The sequence below is a fragment of the Lagenorhynchus albirostris genome, chromosome 12 (assembly GCF_949774975.1).
Source record: "Lagenorhynchus albirostris chromosome 12, mLagAlb1.1, whole genome shotgun sequence".
NCBI lineage: Eukaryota > Metazoa > Chordata > Mammalia > Artiodactyla > Delphinidae > Lagenorhynchus > Lagenorhynchus albirostris.
Window position 1 is genome coordinate 21,301,545 of NC_083106.1, and position 20,953 is coordinate 21,322,497.

The following is a 20,953-nucleotide window of genomic DNA, read 5'->3' on the forward strand; positions in this document are numbered from 1 at the left end:
TAAAATCTATAGAATCTCATGGGGCCCCAGCCCTTTAAAGAAACATGGTTTATGTACAGACAATGGATGATTAACAGATCTGTAAAGGAAGTTAAGCTAAGGAGGGAATCTAACTGAAAACAATGAAAATCAACGAAGCCAGAAGAGACCCAAACATTAAGCAGCATTTACTTAAGTGATATTAGCTAATGGCATCGCTGGGTAAGTAAAGAAGTATGAGCTAATACTGACTTCCTCTCCCAAGTTCAAAACTACCAGAATGGTCACAGACCCACGGAACATACATTTCAAGTTTGGGCTGCTTAAGAAATGGCTATGGGTTGAACTGTGTCCCCCTAAAATTCACACGTCGAAGTCCTAACTCCTAGTGTCTCGGAATGTGACCGTATTTGGAGGCAAGGTCTTTAATGAGGCAATTGAGATTGAATGAGTTCATTGAGGGGCTCTGGTCAGTATGACTCGGGTCCTTTTAAGAAGGGGAGATTGGGAGAGGGATACACACAGAGGGAAAAGCATGTGACGACACAAGGAGAAGGAGGCCCTTTACAAGCCAAGGAGAGAGGCCTCGGAAGCAATCAAGCCTGCAGACACCTGGATCTCAGACTTCCAGCCTCCAGAACCGTGAGAGAATAAATTTCTGCTGCTTAAGCTACTCAGTCTGAGGTGCTTTGTTATGGCAGCCCCAATACGGAAGCCTATGATGAGCCCTTTTCTCCCTCTTAGAAGTCTGATGTAAGACCCAAGTTTCTTCCGTGGTTAAATGCTTTTGTACATCATACTCACAATCCCAACAGGAAAGGCCAATACAGCCAGCATCCAGTCCCGGAGAGAGATGAGCTTCTTGAGCTGCCTCTCTTGTTCTTGGCTCCCACTTCCTCTAGTCAGGAGACTGGAAAGATCGGTCAGCACACAGATGCCAAAAAAGACAGCTTGAATAACCTGGAGGGAGACAATGATTGGTATTAGTCAATAAGATCGAAAGAAACCCAAGCTGTAGGACAGCAAACAAGCTACACCTTTGCAACATGACACAGGGTAAAAGAGGATCAGATGCACATTTTAAGAGCTATTAGCCCTGCAAACCGAAAAAGAGTCAGACATTTACAACTTGCTACCATAGGTGAGAAAATTCATCTTAAAAACACTGCTTCCACTTTTGCACACCTAAGGACAAATGCAAAACATGCATGGACAGAAAGGGGTATCAGTTCTCAAATGACATGTCCCTTATTTTAAAACATCACATCTGTGGTTTAGTAATATTGACTAGTGTGATTTAACAAACATCTAAAAAGTGCAAAGAAAAAGACTTAAAAAAGATCAATAGGGCTTCCCTGGTGGTGCAGTGGTTAAGACTCCGCCTGCCAATGAAGGGGACACAGGTTCGAGCCCTGGTCCGGGAAGATCTCACATGCCGCGGAGCAACTAAGCCTGTGCGCCACAACTACTGAGCCTGTGCTCTACAGCCCGTGAGCCACAACTACTGAGCTCACGTGCCGCAACTACTGAAGCCCATGCACCTAGAGCCCGTGCTCCACACAAGAGAAGCCACTGCAATGAGAAGCCCGTGCACCGCAACGAACAGTAGCCCTGGCTCGCTGCAACTAGAGAAAGCCTGCATGCAGCAATGAAGACCCAACACAGCCAAAAATAAATAAATAAAATAAATAAATTTTAAAAAGATCAATAATAAACGAGACAATTTAGTCTGAATGTGAAGAAACCTTCCTATGATTTAATCTCTTAGAGTCAAAATTTTTTCTACCAAAGGAAGTGGTAGAAAGCTTCTAGTCCTTGAGTCATAGAGAAATCAACTGAATGCAATAATCAGGACTGAAATGGAGCAATTTTCTGTTGTCAAACTTGAACTAAATGACCTCCTTCTCAGGTTTTCAATCTTTATGAAATAAAATCTGTCCAAAGTAATGTAAACTTAGATACCCACACCATTTTCCCAAATAATGTACAACAACCACTTGTACATTCCCCAATCAATTACAAATTGAATTACTGACATCAGCTATGTTTACTTGGACTATCACAGAGAGAGAACATTGAAACGCTAGAGTCCAGTTATTTGTGAAATTCCTAAAGTGGGGGTAAAAGTATTGATGATCCCTAGCCTCGAGTGAAGGCAGGCAGCATACTGTAATACAGCTTGGCAGATGATAATTCAAATTATGGAAAGGGCAGAAAATATATTCCCTAGGCTCAAAGTCATACCCATTTAGCACCAAGAATAGATTCAGGGGAATTTTTCTGATTTCGTTTACAAGAAATAATTTACTGATGATTTATTTGTAAAAGATACAACTTTACTCATTATGTTTAGCAAACATAACAAAATAATTTTTTTAGTGAATTACCATCTTGGCAGTGGAACAAGTCTGTGAAAGCTCTGTTCCTTCCTGAGGCACAGAACAAAGGGAAGAAGGACCCTCAAAGTTACCCCCAGCAAAGCACTGACATACTCAGATGGTTAAACTCTTATCTTAGCCACTTTGAAAGTTCCCAGTAATGGAGATTCCACGACCAGTTTTAGTCAAATAAACAAAAATCCTGCAGTATTTTTTACGTCTAATACACCAGGCTCTTCTGAACTCAACAGATCCTGCTATTATCAGTCATTCTTAATCAGAATAATGTTCTATTCTTCTTCATAATTTAGGCTATCTTTTGCCTTCAATGACTTAAGGGTTCTTGCTTTTCTACAACCAGAAAAAACAGAGGAGAAGTTAAGACTGCCACCTTGAGCATGGCACAATTAAAGTGTTGTCAAGAATCATGCTGTGATGACCAGAAATGATTTAAATGACTCAGAATAATTTCCTACTTGGGAAAATTTTCCATAGCACATCTTACGACTTTAGATGTTAGATCTTTATGTCAACCCTAATGGGGGTTGAGAAACTGGAGTGGCCATACTGGGGAATAATAATCTCTATGACAATCTGGCAGTGAACATATTAAAAGGTGTCCTACCTGATCGATAACCAGGGAAATGTAAATTTAGATAGCATTTCTCATCCATGTAACTACTCACAATTTATTTATTTAATATATATATATATATATAATTTATTTATTTTATTTTATTATTTATTTTTGGCCGCATTGGGCCTTCGTTGCTGCGCGGGGGCTTTCTCTAGTTGCGGCGAGCAGGGGCTACTCTTCGTTGTTTGCGCAGGCTTCTTATTGCGGTGGCTTCTCTTGTTGCAGATCCCAGGCTCTAGGCGCGCAGGCTTCAGTAGTTGTGGCACGTGGGCTCAGTAGTTGTGGCTCACGGGTAGTTGCTCCACGTGAGATGTGGCATGTGGGATCTTCCCAGACCAGGGCTTAAACCCGTGTCCCCTGCATTGACAGGCAGATTCTTGACCACTGTGCCACCAGGGAAGCCCAACATAGCATTCTTTTTTTTTTTTTTTTTGATTTTTTTTTTCTTTTTAACATCTTTATTGGGGTATAATTGCTTTACAATGGTGTGTTAGTTTCTGCTTTATAACAAAGTGAATCAGTCATACATAAACATATGTTCTCATATGTCTTCCCTCTTGCGTCTCCCTCCCTCCCACCCTCCCTATCCCACCCCTCCAGGCTGTCACAAAGCACCGAGCCAATATCCCTGTGCCATGCGGCTGCTTCCCACTAGCTATCTACCTTACTATGTTTGTTAGTGTGTATATGCCCATGACTCTCTCTCGCCCTGTCACAGCTCACCCTTCCCCCTCCCCATAACCTCAAGTCCGTTCTCTAGGAGGTCTGCGTCTTTATTCCTGCTTTACCCCTAGGTTCTTCATGACATTTTTTTTCTTAAATTCCATATATATGTGTTAGCATACGGTATTTGTCTTTTTCTTTCTGACTTACTTCACTCTGTATGACAGACTCTAGGTCTATCCACCTCATTACAAATAGCTCAATTTCGTTTCTTTTTATGGCTGAGTAATATTCCATTGTATATATGTGCCACATCTTCTTTATCCATTCAACTACTCACAATTTAATTCTGAGAGTACCAAGTATTATAAGGATGGAGAATAACCAGAATCCTTATGGTGGGAGTGCAAATTGGGAAAACCATTTTGAAGAACAATTGGCAATATCTAGTAATTTAAAGATGCATATACTCTTTTATCTAGTGACTTCACTATGAAGTCACATTTACATGAAAGTTAAATTTAACATTCATTGCTTCAGAAAAATGGCACAATCTAAATATCTCTTAATAGTTGACTAGATAAATAAATCATGCTATAGTCACACAATGGAATTCTAAGCACACATCAATTTTTCATTCTCACAACAAAACACTAAACAAACAAAAAAGGAAACAAAAAATGCTGCGTATTGACACCATTAAAATAAATTTCAAAAAATGCAAAGATAAATTTAAAGATGCATGTATATGAAGTAAAATATGAAGAAACACACGGAATTAATAACAGTAAATTTAGGTACCTCTACAAGGAGGGTAAGATTGAGGAAAGCACACAAGGGCCTCAACTATATCAGTATTTTATTTCTTAAGTTGATTATTGGGTATACAGAAGTGCAATCAAATGCTGAAAATCTGTGAAAAAGAGGAAATCTTGAAAGTCACTATAGAAAAAGACATCATGTACAGAAAAGTAAAGACAAAAATTATCTCAGACTTCTTGTATAAAACAACACAAGCCAGAAAACAGTAAAATGATATCTTTAAAGTGCTTAAGGGGGAAAAACTGTCAAAGGTGAAAGACATTTTCAGACAAATAGAAGCTGAGAGAATTCATTGCCAATAGCCTTTCACTATAAGAATGTAAAAGGAATTGAGAATATGATACCAAATATAACTTCAAATCTACACTAAGCAGTGACAGTTGCTAAAATAGTAAATATGTGGATATCTATAAAAGATTTATCTTCTAATTTGTTTTAATTTTTAAAAGATATTGACTATTTAAAGCAAAAATATAACAATATATTGTGAGGTCTTAAACATAGTTAGAAATAAAATTATGACTATAATAGTACAAAAGACAAAAAGGAATGGAAGGCATACTGCTGTTGAATTCTTAGTTACATATAAGGTGGTATAATATTATTTGGTAGAAGACAGTGATAAGTTAAAGATGCATATAGTAAACCCTAGAGTGACCACTGAAACAATAAAATGGAGATCTTTAGCTAATGTATTGGTTTTCTGTGTGGCAAAACAAATTACCACAGACTTAGCAGCTTAAAACACCAATTTATTAGGTTACAGTTCTTTAGGTCAGAAGTCCAGGTGGATTAGTCTGGCTTCTATGCTCAGGGTTCCACAATACCAAACTCATAGTGTTGGCCAAGTAGGGCTCTTATTTCAAGGTTCAAGGAAAGGATCTACTTCCAAGCTCATTCTGATTGTTGGTAGAATCCAGTTCTTTTAGACTATAAAACTGAGGTTCATGTTCCCTTGTTAGTTCTTAGCCAGAGTCACTCTCAGCTCCTTGTATCTGCTCTCCAATCTTTGTATGATGGCCCCCTCCATATTCAAATCCAACAACAGAATATCAAATACTTTTTAGGCTTCAGATCTCTCTGACTCTTCTGCTTTCCTCTTCTGGCCTGAAAAAGCTTTCTGATTTTAAGGGTTCATGTGATAAGATCAGGCCCACATGGATAATGTCTCTTTCTTAAGGTCAACTGTGCATATATCATAGTGTAATCAGAGGAGTTATAGCTCTTTCATTGACAGGTTCGCAGGATTATAGTGGGATATCTTTGGGAGTCAATTTAGAAATTCTTTCTATCACAGCTAATAAACCAATACTGGAAATAAAATGGAATACTAACAATATCAAAGTAGTCCAAAAGAAGTCAGAAATTGGGAAAAAGGAACAAAGAATAGATGACACAGAGAAAAAAATAAGATATCAGACTTTAATCCAACAATACCTATAATTACATTAAATACAAATGGTTTAAACTCTCCAATTAAAAGGCAGAGATTGACAGATTGCATTTAAAAAGCAAACAGCACTTCAAGTGTTAAGGTACAGATTTGTTAAAAGGTAAATGAACACAAATGCTAATCATAAGAAAGATGGAATAACTATACTAATAACAAAAAGTAGGTTTCAAGATAAAGAATATTACCAGAAATAAAGAAGAACATTTCATAATGATAAAGGGATCAATTCACTAAGAAGGCATAATGATCTTAAATGTGTAATACCATAGCTGAGCCTCAAAACAGAGGAAGCAAAAATTTATTTAAGAAGGGTTTAAATTATTCAATAAGTGTTTGTTAAATAAATAAATGATTCACTGGTTCTTGGGAAACAGACACTTTTATGAAGATTTAAAATGCAAGTGAAAGGGGAGAAACAATCTCATATTCTAGAAGAGAAAAACAAAAGAAGTTCTGCAAATATAAATGTAATAGTCTAAACAACATTTGCCAAATTTAGAAGATTAATGGTATTATGAAATCTTATACTTCTCTACAGCTGATTCCTTTTCTTACTCTTTTTATCCACTGGTGTCATCTAACACAGCAGTCCCCTCACTATTACCTGGTGGCTACCCTGTCACTGTCTGCAGGTCTCTCCACTGGCTCTCCCCTGCTTACGACCACAGTATGGCCGCCATGCCTGAACTGCTGTGGAAGACTTCCCCAAAGTGAGTATGTGGAAATCAAAGAAAGGAGGTACCAAAAACAATTTTCACCTGATTTCCAAACATCAGGAGACAGAGAGAGAACTGTTGGGTTTTGTTAGGGTTGTTTTTTGTTTGTTTGTTTTTGTTTTGTTTTTTTAACGCACACTGGCTAATCCTCAAAATGTAATACCTAAAAATTATGGAACAGGCCATCATTCCCTGCAGAGAAGCAAGGATTGACTTTTGGTTATTTGCTAGTTTAAGAAGCAGTTAGCCAGGACTGTTAAACCATTTTAGATTTCTGCTACTTTGTTAAAATTTGATTTGAGCTGACAGCTAACAAATCACATTAGAGACATTTTACTCTATTGCCTATATATATCCTGTTGTCCATTGTAACTTAAAATTCATTAAGTTAAGAATGTGAAAGTCACATGGAGATGCACAAGTGAATCTTACGTAGGATTACCTTGAAGCATTATTCAGCTCCAGTCATTCTGCAGAGCTGGCATTTCCAAACCATCAACCCAGCATGACACATATACACCATCTGGCTTTGAGTTCTTAGCAGGCTGGTTGCTCTTATTATTTTGTATCATCATGTGTAGAAATGAAGTGGTCAAATGTACCATCTCTCTCCAAGAAATATAAATAGAAATCTATCAGAATGAAAAAAAAAATCCCAGGATATTTTTGAGTCATTCTAGCATTTGCTCCTCTAGAATGTTCTCTACTGTTTAATTCGCTCTGCATCTTCTCTCCGCCCCCTCAATTCTCCCTGTCAGAAATCACAACTTGTTTACTGAGTCATTTTAGGTTTAGGTTCATTTCCACAAATGTGGAAATGTACCAAAGTTCCATTCATAGCTTTATCTTTTTTACACTAGTTGTTTTTATTAAATTAATTTAACATTATTTTCCTTTTTTCTCTGGAATGCACTAAACTATTACAATTCTGTTTGTACTAGAGGGCAAATTCATTAAATTTCTAACATTTACTCCCAAACATACATGATATAGTTTATCCAGAATGGGTTTTATTTCACTTCACTAGGTCATCTTCGATATCCTCATTTATATGTAATTGTACCAAAGCTACAGTCTATATATCAAGTTATATCATTACTTCAGTTGTTAATTTTTACATTTCAGCCTAATTGGCCAAACTCAGGCAAGAACCAAGGATGCACCAAAATAAGAAAAGCAGCACCTTAAGTAAGAAATGGAATCACTATTTGTATGAATTTTTAAAGACAGTACAGCTGTCTTGACCTTTGGGAGTAAGATTTCCAGTAACTTGTATCTATCACAAACTGCGTTTTGATTATATTGTACTTTCATAAGATTAATGCAAAGAGTACCACAGTGTTTGTTTTGAAGACTTTGCTTAATTTAAAGTTAATTTTAGACATGGCAGACAGAGGAAATAAGAAGGCAGAACTCTGAGGGGTGGCAATGAAATTGGAGTGACGTGGATCATAGAATGAAGGAAAACTGTGGAGAGAACAGATGGGAAAAAGGCAGTGAGATTTATAGATGTCATAAGGGAAGGCCTAAAGGAGTCTTCTGTATGAGGACAGAGCAAGGGGAGATGATACAGAAGAAATGAAAAATCGATCTAAACTCTTTTGTAATTAGTGTACAATATTATGTATAGTAAATGTACATGTAATCTAGGAAAGAATAGTAGAATAGAAAGAAAGGAAAGAGAGAGAGAGAGAGGAAGAGAGAGAGAGGGAGGGAGGGAGGAAGGAAGAAAAGAAAAGAAACGTGACGCATGCCCATGTAACATACATGGATGTCTTGTATCTGTGTAATTTCTCCTATGCAGAAGGGTGAATAACACATTTGGAAAAATGGTGTGAGTTGGAGGTTTTCCTGTATCTCACACAGTCATATATCATGTGGTACTGTATAGCATAAACAGTTATTTTATTGTCAGTTCATAAAAATTTCAATGCAGTTCTTGCCTAAAAGCAATCCATGGCAATTTGTGTGTTCAGTGAAGAGTGAATTTGACTGAAAGGAGTTAAACACCATGTTGAAAGAATACAAGAGCTACAAAATAGCAATACCATAACACACAATCTTCTAAGGGACTCCCCCTCCATTCCACAAATGCCTTACATTTTAATACTGCACAACTCCTTCTTATTATCAAGATCAAGAGTGAATCCCAAATGTATTTCGACACCAAGGGGCAGTGACTCAGTATGAAATCAGATGACTGAATTCTGCAAGGATTCTTTTGCATTTGCTTCCAGTGCCTTCCTTGCCTGAGACATCTGAACATCTGTGGCAATTCTACAGTATAGAGTCCATCAGTTACATGGAAGCCATGATCAGTTACACGTTTGAATGTTACTCTGTAGAGAAATAAATGCATTTAAAAGCACCACAAGTTCTCTCTGCCTCCTTCATCCACTTAGACTATACCCATCAGATGTACTGCCTGGTGAATTTTCTGTTACTACCCTTGGCGAGAGTTAGCCTGAACAAGACAATATGGTTCTCTCACTCTAATGACTGTAACTTTATTTTTCTAAATCCGCCATTTAAGTGATGTGCTTTAAGCCCAAGCATTTTCAAGGAATCTTCACCACAAACATTTCTGAGGAGATGGACTCATTGCATCATCAAGCCCGTGGTTTTCAGAATGTGATTTAGAGTCCTTGCCCATGTACACAGACATTTACCTCATACTGCTCTATCTCATTACTGAAAATCGATGAGGTCAGCCATAAGTCACCACTGGCTAGCAATCCATTCAGACAGACAGAAAGAAAAATAAGCTTTTCAGTCAGAAATAATGCACTTAGATAAGCAGCTTTGGAAAGGAAAGCTTTTCCACAAAATTCGTTACAATGTCACAGAATCATTTTCAATATCTAAGCAAGGAGAACAGTCATCTAAAGAAAACATTTGGATGTGCTTCACAAAGTGATGGGTGCAATCATGCCATGTTCCAGCACCATCCTGATAACAGCACCGCAGGGATCTTCCCAGAGATTCCATTCTAATCTGCAAATACGACAGAAAATTTCCCTCGGGTGTTTTCACGGTGCTACACTGACATTAGAAGTTACTCAAAACTTTTATAGGCGTAAAGATTTTTTTCAACTATTAGTATTAATCCTTTCAAATACTGAATTAAACACACCATTGATTTATTTAACAAATATTTATTGATTACTACATACAAAACACTTAGTAAACTACTAACACAGACTATTAAATGATTGTACATTGTGCGGCAAACGTGAATGTACTTAGAAGTGTCTAACCTCTAACTTAGTGGCACCTGCATTTGCTAAATGCACAATAACAGTGGTGAACAGTTATTTAAAGAAAAAAATGTTGTAACTTTAATAACACAAATCTGTTCTGAAGTGCATTAAATTTTCTAACACTGTAAAATCGATTTTATCTGACTAAATTTTTACTTGTGGTAACAATTTACTGCAGCAGAAGATGATTTAAGTGCCAAACATAATCATTAGTTAAAGAGTTAGATAAATCTGAAACCTAAATAAAAAAGGACCTGAATTAAGACCAAATCAGATCTTAAGTAATAAGTCGACATAGAATCATAACCCATGCACAATCTGTATATAACAAACTAAACTATATGTATTAAGAGCATATACATCTGCAGGTAAAGTTGTATTAATAAAGTCGATTAGGAAAACATGGCCCCTGTCCACAGACGTTTCTATTTTAATATTTATGAATCTATTGATTTTGATATAACGTTGAGTCTACATAAAGACTATGTCTGCCTAATTGTAGACAAATACTTGGCAGGGAACTGAATGGTTAAAATACTCACAAAAGCAGTTCCCTGTTTCTAGATGCTGCCTTCTGCCTTCAGAAACAGGGTCTTCCACACAAAGCTTCTGGATGGGCTCTGAAAGGTCTCACTCCCTAACAGATAATATTTTCTATTTTTAACTCAAACTGGCCATTGTTGTACCACATTAATTTGTTTAATATATCATTTTGAAGTTTACTGGTGCAGAGACTGAAAGGTATAAGATGACCATTCTTTTCATTTCTATTCTCCACTAGTTCATCTATGACTCCATAATATTTTGCCTCTAGATTAAGAGTACTTAGAAAATCCCAGGGTTCTTATAGTTTGAGAAAGTATGAAGCTAGTGCTGGAAGGGTCCTACCGCCAATCAACTCAAGTGCCAATGTAAAATCTAGAAAAAATGAAAGGTCTCTAAGACATTTTATAATTACATTAATGATACAGAAAAGTCTGATAATATCAATTGTGGAAGATGATGTGGAACAATGCTAGAGGGAATATATTTTGGTTCAATCACTTTGGAAAATAATGGCATTATCTAGTAAAGTTGAGGATGCATATACCTATGAATGGTCTTATGTATGTCTCCTGGTACCTAGAGTATACAACATGGAATGAGAATGGAGTTTTAGGTATATGCTTCTGTCCTTCAGATGGGTATGAAATTTTTAAAAGTTACAAGTGGTACTGTTATTAGGAAACTAAGAAATACATTACAGTTCTCAATTACTTAGGTAACAAAGTAAATACGACCATTACTTTCTTCACAAAGTTATCACCTTATGTTTCTATTGAGAAACAACCTATTCTTATAGCTTTAAAATAGTTGACCCTTGAACAACATGGGTTTGAACTGCCCGAGTCCATTTATACACGGATTTTTTTCAGTAGTAAATACTACATACTACATGATCTGCAGTTGGGTGAATCCACAGATGAGGAACCTTGGATACAAAGAGCTGACTATAAAGTTATACATGGGTGTTTCTATTGCATGGGGTTCGGCGCCCCTAACTCCTACCTTATTCAAGGGTCAACTGTAACTTAATGGACATAATTTTGAGTCATAACTAAATTGTAACACGATTTTCTTGTACTTTACAAACTGGTGACATTTAGAACACTGGATGTGTAAGTTTATGCTAGGTTTTATATTTTTCGTTGACTTTTTTTAAGTAGGGTAAGTTTAATATAAAGAATGATTAGGCTATCATAGGAGAGTAAGTATTAGATGTAAACAGAATGCTAGAGGGTGCCCCAGGGCTCAGGGAGAGTACCCAAGGAAAGAAGAACTTGGAAGAAGCCCCCTCCCCAAGGATGGGCTTCAGACCTCACTAGAGAAGGTGTGTTTGCAGCCAGTTGCATGGTGGAGAAATTCTCCACCAAGAAGCAGCCTTCCCAGGTAAAGGGGGCCTCTGCTGATGGGCAAGTGCACAAGAGTTGAGTGACCACTGTGGGCAGGAGACCTGGTGCAGGTGGTGCTCTTGTTGGAAGAGCTGCAGGGACTCCACGTTCCCTGCCTGTGGCTGGGCCAGAACGATACTAAATGTCCTTCTACCTGCACAGCTGACCACTGGGGCAGCAGCTGGAATCAGTAAGTGAAGCTCCATCCTCCTGCAATGTTCCTTCAGTGCCCTTTACTGAGAAAGCTCAACATTATCCTCAATGTGAAGGAGAAATGCTTAAAAAGTTATGGAAGAGCAGGTATTATAGGGTGAATTTGGAGCCGAGAGACAATAGATATCTCATTTAATTCACCATGACTTCCCTGATATTTAATAGCGTTGCTGACAATATTTTATTCTAATGAAATGCTAAGAATGAGGGAAGGACATTTGCTTTTAATTACTCAGATAGATGGTGTGCCCTATCTCTTGACTTTGGGTCATTTAATTATTTTATGCCACCTTCTATAGATAGTACACCAGGAGAACTGATGGAGATATTATTGTAACACTTTAAATATGATGCAACATTCAAAGTGGTCAAACTTGCTACTAATTTGTGGTACTTGTGTTCGATAGAGAAGGCTGAAGTGAAAGACCAGAGCTAAAATTTGCATGCATATTGAAAATTAACCAATCTCTACCATACCTTTCCTATTCATATCTGAATTGTTTATAATGACAAAAAAAATCAAACAACCCAAATGTGCACAGACTCAACCATGGATAAACAGAGGTATTAAAAAAATAAAATACAGCAGTGAAAATAAATTACCTAGAGTTACATATATCAACACAGATGACTGCACAAGCATAACACTGAACAATAAAAGCAAATCTTAAAAGACCGAAAAAGTATCACACTATTTAGATAAAGTTCTAAAAGAAACGAAAAAAAACCAACCCCACAATATTAGACCAGGGACACACATGTGGTAAAACTATAAGGAAAAGCAAGACAAGAATAACAATAAAATGCTACCTAGAGCAAGTTAGAGTCCCCCTCTCCCTGCCCCAATATGCATTTCAGGTCACCTTTTATTTTTTTTGCCACTTGATTCAAGTGTAATGAAATCATCATTAGTGTTGCTGTTTTATAAATGCCTGACTTTCTTGTAGACACATGGCGGCAGGGTTAGGTTTTAGTTCAATGTTGTATCCCTAGAGACTGGCACAACATCTGGGGTGTAGTATTAACACACATTTACTAATTACAGAATTAACGACAGTGGCAAAGACAGCTGAGTGGAGAAGAGAGGGGACCTGACTTGGGGCCAGTAGAAGGATGGCCGGGAAATGCTGGGGGCCCCATTAAGAAGGAGATCACACAGCTATATTTCAACTGAGCTGCACTGTTTTATTACAGGTGTCCCCCGCTCTCCGAAAGTAGAGTGTTCGTATGAACCTCTCAAAAGCTGAAAAGGGTTAAAGCAGAGAAGCAATTACCTTAGGACACATCTTGCTAACAGATGCACAAAATAAACTGACATAAAGCACAGATGCTCACAGACACAGTTCAAAGCTATGGTGGCTTGATGCTGTGATACTGAATGTACTTCCAGGGGAAGAAGCTTGGCAATGCCATTCTCACTGCTCAGGAGCATCTATAATAACTCCCTGTAAAACAAATGCTAAACGTTCTTTCCACTTTTCATCTTTTTTTTTTCCATAAAAGTGAAAGTCCTCTATGGATTTCTTTCAGTTAGGGAAAACAGGTACTTTCATAAAAGCCAAGTGGTGTACAGTGAGCTCTGGAAAATCGGGGGGTACCTGTAATTTTTTCCAGTCGTGCTCAGTGCCTCAGTCACAAGGCACGTAAACGGACCTAATGGGTATGAGCGTTGGCCGGGCAAACCCACAAGGTGCTAGGGCAGTGAGGGTGCCCGGAGCTGAATAACTAAAGCGCTAGATCACAGGGTTTAGAGTGGTTAGAGAAAAACAGGGGAGGGATACAGCATGAGCTATTTTTTGGCGGCGGGGATGAGTCACAGGTCCGGTAGGAGTGAACACGTTGAATGATGGGAGACTGTGATCCAAGAATGAGCTAGAGGTCAAGCTGTTCTCAATGACCAGCAGACCCAGGGATGGCTGTGGCAAGAGGATCCTGGGCGGTTATGATAAGAGTCAGGGGAGTTGAGGAGAAAAAAAGTACCGTGAGGAGGGAACTTCATGCACTGATGTGATTGTAAATGTCTGGGACAAAGAAAAATTAAAAAAGAAATTGGAACCAAAATGCGCAGAAGCATAGGTTCTAAAAAAATATCAGAGATAATTTAGAAACCTATCAATTAAGTGTATCAATATAAAATATATGTTTATAAAACAGTGAACAGCAACTGAGCGCCTTGCAGCAATAGAAATACAAGCAATGGCATTTTTCCTTTCAGTTACATTAAGGTAATACATTTTCTTTTGACTTTGTCACATTTCTGTTCTCATAAACATACAACGTGTGTGTTTAAAAGCTAATAAATAGTAAAAACCCACCAGCAGCCAAGGCTGTACACGGACAGAACAAAAGAAAATAATGAATATACCCCATAAAGGGGTAAAGGTAGTCTCATCACTTTTATTGTGGATGGAACAATGAAGGAAAATCCAAAATCTTTTGGAGTTCCGACAGGTATTAATAAAAATACACAGTTCTTCTTCTAAAAACAGTATTCATGGCGGCTTCCCTGGTGGTGCAGTGGTTGAGAGTCTGCCTGCCGATGCAGGGGACACGGGTTCGTGCCCCGGTCCGGGAGGATCCCACATGCTGCGGAGCGGCTGGGCCTGTGAGCCATGGCCGCTGAGCCTGCGCGTCCGGAGCCCGTGCTCCGCAACGGGAGAGGCCACAGCAGTGAGAGGCCTGCGTACCGCAAAAAAAAAATAAAAACAGTATTCATCTGGAAACTTCTCCCGACAGATTCTGATTCAGTACCACCCATTAAGAAATCAAAATAAATTTAAAAGTATAAAATCAAGGAGAAACAGCCTAAGAGTTCTAAAAACTCAGAAAACAGAAAATGCATATTTTATGTTGCTTCATAAGGTACATTAACTTTGAAAGCTAGCAGTAATTTCCTCACCAGAATAACAAATAAATGAAAATAATCTGTTGCTGGTTAGAAATCAGAAAGTATACTAAATTTTATATCAGGAAGCACACTAAAGTTTATAGATGGCTGTCTTTTTTTATTTTTCAGGATCGTTTTCTTAAAAAATAATTATTTATTTATTTTTTTTTAAACATCTTTATTGGAGTATAATTCCTTTACAATGGTGTGTTAGTTTCTGCTTTATAACAAAGTGAATCAGCTATACATATATATATCCCCATATCTCCTCACTCTTGTGTCTCCCTCCCACCCTCCCTATCCCACCCCTCTAGGTGGTCACAAAGCACCGAGCTGATCTCCCTGTGCTATGTGGCTGCTTCCCAGTAGCTATCTATTTTACATTTGGTTTCGCAGCGTCCTTACATGGCAGAAGGGTCAAGAGACCTCTGTGGGGTCTCTTTTATAAGGGTACTAATCTCATTCACTAGGGCTCCATTATCATGACCTAATCACCCCAAAGATTCCACCTCTTAATACCATCACCTTGAGGGTTATGATTTCAACATATGAATTTCGGGGGAGGGAGACACAAAAATTTAGTCCATAGAAAACGTAAAGTTGTAGTATGCTCACTCATTCTGAAGGAAAAAATATATATACGTTTCATTCTTAACATTACATGGATGTTCAACTTACAGTCAATAAGTCTCTTGATCAGAATGCAGCAGCTGAAGGTTGATGTTTCAAACTGGTAAGTGCTAGAAGAAATCACGTAGAAATATGGTGGGCAAATAACAGCTAATCTAGCCATCTTTTCTGTTGTGACTGACATCAGATGCTAGAACTGAATTGAAAATCGTATCTACAGGTGTTCATCAAATTATGTCAAATTTATAGATTGACCACGAGGAAGCTTATGTATAGTATATATAACATCTGCTTTGGCTATTTTAAAAAAAATCCATTATTGATTTTGAGCCCAGGACAGAATATACTTTTGTGACAACAAAATATTATGAATGAAATCTCCCCAAATGAAGAATCAGAAAAATCTTTCTTTTTAGTCGCCTTCTTTTCCTTTGTTATGCTGTGATTGTGCTAATCACACCAAGCAGTGCTCTGAACAGGGTTTACAGGTAGGGACGAAGGCCTCTGCCCAAGACTCTTTATCTAGGTACAAGCCTCAAATCCCAAACACTGGAGGAAGAAGGGATAAGCCACTTAGATAACTAAGTCCAAAGTGTTCATGAGCTACTGCAAACACGTAACTGTTTTCCCCTTTATCTTAAGTGAAGGCTCCACAGTTTTGCAAAGCCTACCTTCCTCTGGGAGTATAGGAAGCGTAGTGCTTCAGTGCTGTTCTCTTCCATCCACAGTATATGCATCTATCATGATCAGGACCAGCTGCCTGTGCGCTTCTGGATTAGTGGTTGTTACCCATGCGCAGAAGTGGATTTTACTCCACTTAACTCATAACTCAGGTATCGCTCTAGAGATGGATACATCTTGAGAGGGCAGCATATTATGAAAATTATTCCATACTTTTGAATTGCTTTGTCTTCCAAAACCTTTGATTTAAAGATATATGTGGCAGAGTTTATGACATGTTTGATATTTAAATGGAGCACATATGGGCAAAAATCTAAGTTGCTCTGGTAGCCAGCATGCTCCCAGACATGAGCTTAGAAATGTGTTACTAAGTGATGAAGAGAAAGTACTATGAAAATTCTTTCTTTGGAACTCTCTCCTGAAGCTCCCTATAGGGGTGGCACTGGCAGTGTTTTTCTTTAGGTCTCTCATTCCCTCTTTGTTGTAAAACTCTTAATAGGATATTATGATTTCGTTACTTATTACCACTACCAAATCATAAGGCAATAAATGATAGGTCTTGGGGTTATGCTACTAAATTAATTCCTTTGCTTAATTCATTTTTATTCTTTATGTTATTGTAGTAAGAACACTTAACAGGAGATCTACCCTCTTACCAATTTTAAGTGTACCACAGTATTATTAATTACTGGCACAATGTTGTAAAAAAGGTCTCTAGAATTCATTCACCTTCCGTAACTGAAACTTCATACCTGTTGATTAGCAACTCCTCATTTCCCCCTCTGCCCACCGCCTAGCAGCCACCATTCTACTCTCTTCTATGAATCTGATGATTTTAGATGGCTTGTGTACGTGGAATCATGCAGTATTTGTCCTTCTGTGACTGGCATATTTCACGTAGCATAATGTGTCAAGCTACTAAACTAAGGTCTTTAAATTGAATAAATATAGTCAACATGTGAAAAGGCTCTCTACAGATACATAATGACAAAAGCATGTTTACACAAACCATTTTCTGGAAGGTGTCTTTTATATAGAAAAATCGGCCCCTGTCTTAAGTCCAGTCAACAGGTCTGTCTTACCTTAACGTTGAAAGCATATTGTAAATAATGGATACATCTATTTTAGTAATATTATAATCTCTGTGGACCCAAATTCCTTTGGTGTTTTTCCAAATCACATAGTAAATACAGAGATTGAGATGACTACTTCTACTTGAACACTATAATGAAACATTCTGCACAGGGCTGCAGGTAACCAGCTCCAGTGATGCCCAAATCATCTTTGTGCCTGAATCAATCTCTGATAGGAAAATACTTTAAATTTTTCATGTCATGAGGACAACATTTAGAAAAAATGTGTGTGTGTGTGTGTGTGTGTGTGTGTGTTTGGTAGTCACCACAATTGAACAGGTTGTAAAGGCTATACATGAAATATACCCCAATCAAATTTTGCACCCAAAATCATGATATACTGCATTTTTCCAAAAGCGTGTTACAGTAATATAATGATCATCTATATGGTAGTCTACAACACCTAATGTGCTTTTATATAGTTGTTATGCAAGTTGGCCTTTCCCCCTTTCCCACTGGATATCCCTTCTCAGTCTCTTTGCTAGTTCCTCCCAAACTTCTCAACCTCTAAACTCTGCGTACCCCAGGGCTCAGATATTGCACTGCTTCTCTGTTCCAGCCACATTCACTACTCTGGAGATCTGATCCAGTCTCCTGACTTTGAATACCATCTCTGCGATAAGGACTCCTATCCACAGTTACATCTCTAGCCCAGACCTCCCCCTTGAAGTCCAACTATCTATTCTACATCCTCACCCGAATGTTTCAAATAGGCATCTCAAAGTTCACAGGTCCAACATCAAACTCCTTGTGTTCCCCCACAAACATGCTCCTCCCACAGTCATCCTCATTTCCATGGATGGCAACTTTGACTTCATAGTAACGCAGCCCCCAAGCTCTGCTCATGCAATTCATTAGCAAATCCTGATGGCCCTAGTTTAAAAAATCATCTCCGGAGTCTGACACTTTGTACCACTTCTAGTGCTACCTCCACGGTCCGTGTCACCACCAACTCTCCCCTAGATTGCTGGAAAAGCTCCCATCTGACCACCTTGCTTTTCTGCCTTTCTCCACTCTATCCTCCACAGCAGCCAGAATGAGGTTGTGAAAAGTCAGATCATGTCACTCTGCTCAAAGTCCTTCAAAAGCTTCCTATCTCATGTGCAGTAAAGGCCAAAGTCCTCAATAGCATGTTCCACAAGGCCCTTCCCTGTCTCCTGCCACTGGCCCCCTCCCTCACCCTGCTCCAGCCCCAGTGCTCTCCTCTTTGGAGCCTCTAAACTTGCTGTTTCCTTGAACTACTTACTCACTGTCTTCATTCAAACATTAGCTTGTAGTGAGGCCTTCCCTGTAACTCTCTGTAAAATGTCCACCCCTCCTCCCCAGTGACACTGCCTAGCTCTCTTCTCTGCCTTTTCTTTTTCTTTACAAGAAACATTTTTTATATCCTCCCCTTTCTCTCCCTAGAATCTGGTATCCTTGAAGGTTGGGATTTGTTGTATATGTTATCCCCTGGAGCTCAATAAATACTTGCCAAATGAATGAATGAATAATCAGATTTTAACTCTTTTTGTCTTCTTGCTTAGGATACGGTGGCCTGGCCTGCTCAAAATCATTCAACCAGTATGTTTTGCAGGCTGACTGTGAACCCAGGTCTTTTGATAGAAAGCTCATCCTCTTTCTACCAATGCTTGCTAATTAACTTGTAATACCACATTCTTACCATCTCAGGGGGTGGGCCTGGTTTTCTGATTACTCACTTTTAACCCCAAATATCTACCAGTGCATGTCTCAACAGAAGAACATAAAAAATGTTCACTCAGAGAAGATGGTAACCACTTCCTGTCTATATTGTGAGCCCATCAAGGACAAAGATTATATTCTATTCATTCTCAAATCACCAGTGCTTGGTTCAGTGCTTGGAACAAGGCTGGAGCTAAATGTATGCTCAATCAAGAAGGAGAACCATATTAAGCTAACCCTAACCAGGAACATCGAAAATGTTGACAGTACATCTGACAGGTGTCATGGCATTCTGCCCCTTGCTCATTCACGGGGCAGCCAGGACACCTGATGGGAACTCTGCTACTTTACGAATCTACAGTTGCAATAAATGAGGAAGGCCGAAGCCTGGCTCTTCAGCAAAAATTATATCCTTGGTCAATAACAGTGTGGTCAACCACAGGTACTTACTTTGTGCCAAGACCTTTGCCTGATGCTTAACAATCTTATTTGACTACCACAAGAGTCCTTTAAGATAGGCATTGTATCACCATTTTACAAACTGTAACTATATAACTATGAGAGGTAGAGTGAATTCCTCAAGCCTGTGTACATTCCGCTATCAGTCAGTCTTGGAATTAGCCCTCTTGACTTCTACACAATGTTTTATGCCCTCACACAAAAGCTTCTTTTAAATATGAAAGATAATGGGCATTATATTTGCCTTGCCTCCCAAGGTATAAAAGAAAGCAAATATTCTGGTTCTGAAACTTACAGCTTTCTGTTAACATTTCTCCACATTCTTTTACATTGACTTAATTCTTATTTCAACACTGTAATAGAAATGGGGAGTTCTAAACGAGTACAATCTTTCAGGGATGTAATTTGAACAGATGAATCAAAAGTCTTTAAAATATTTTTATAAATGCATCTTACTGGGTCACAAAAACTTACAGACAAGAATGTTTATTTCACTGGAGTTTATACTATTAACAATCTGGAAATTGTTAAACTGACCAAAATGACGTATTTAAAACTTGAAGGAATGGTGGGATGTTTATATATCCTTGAAACATCATGTCTTTGAACAATAGTTAACAACTTGTGAAAATACTCACATAATCAAGTGTGAAAAACAAGTAACAAAAAGTAACCACAGATGGCTATAGTTAATGATATTGTATTGCTTATTTGAAAGTTGCTAAGAGAAGGATCTCAAAAGTTCTCATCACACACAAAGTAACCATAACCGCAACAGCAACGACTAGTATAACTGAATGCTGACTGTGTGCCAGGCACTGAGCTAGGCTCTCTACTAACCCATCTCATTTAATCCTCACAATAACTCCAGGAGCCAGGGACTCCAATAATCTCGATATTACAGATGAGGGAATACAGGCCCAGAAAGATATCCGACATAGAGCATGATCTCAAGTTTTTGTAAAACATACAAAGAAACAGAGACCTAAAAATACAGGTTTTAGTCAGGATACCTGAACCAATCGATGGACATGATACTATAAGGGTATATAGTATGCCAGGATGCTATGTTCTAGTGATGGACTACCAGTAAGCTGACATCCATTGAAAATCTTATCACAGTTTAACTGACTTTTTCAAGGGGAAAAATACACACTTACAAGCTGAACATTTTATTCAAATTATAACTCACTATGTCTAATCGGTAATAAAAATAGTGCTGGCCTCATATTTGCTTGTATTCTCTTTCTTTCCCTGCCATCACTTTCACCTTTGTGCATTTTCTTTCCCACATATTTTAAAGTGGAATCAGAGAAGTTTTTCCATTCATATTTCTGAGAACTTGTTGAAAACTTGTAATGAAAACAGCAAGCTAAAGCATAAACTAATTATGTCAAAGGTTCTCACGGTATTTCCCCTTAGGAATTA

General features: G+C 38.2%; 1 protein-coding gene across 1 annotated transcript in view; it reads right to left on the reverse strand.

Annotated features, from left to right (window-relative positions):
* Positions 1-20,953, reverse strand: part of AIG1 (androgen induced 1) — a 235,916-nt gene that overhangs the window by 168,280 nt on the left and 46,683 nt on the right. Inside the window, 1 exon segment of the mRNA XM_060168083.1 lies at positions 784-939. Within this exon segment, the coding sequence (XP_060024066.1) occupies positions 784-939 (156 nt within the window).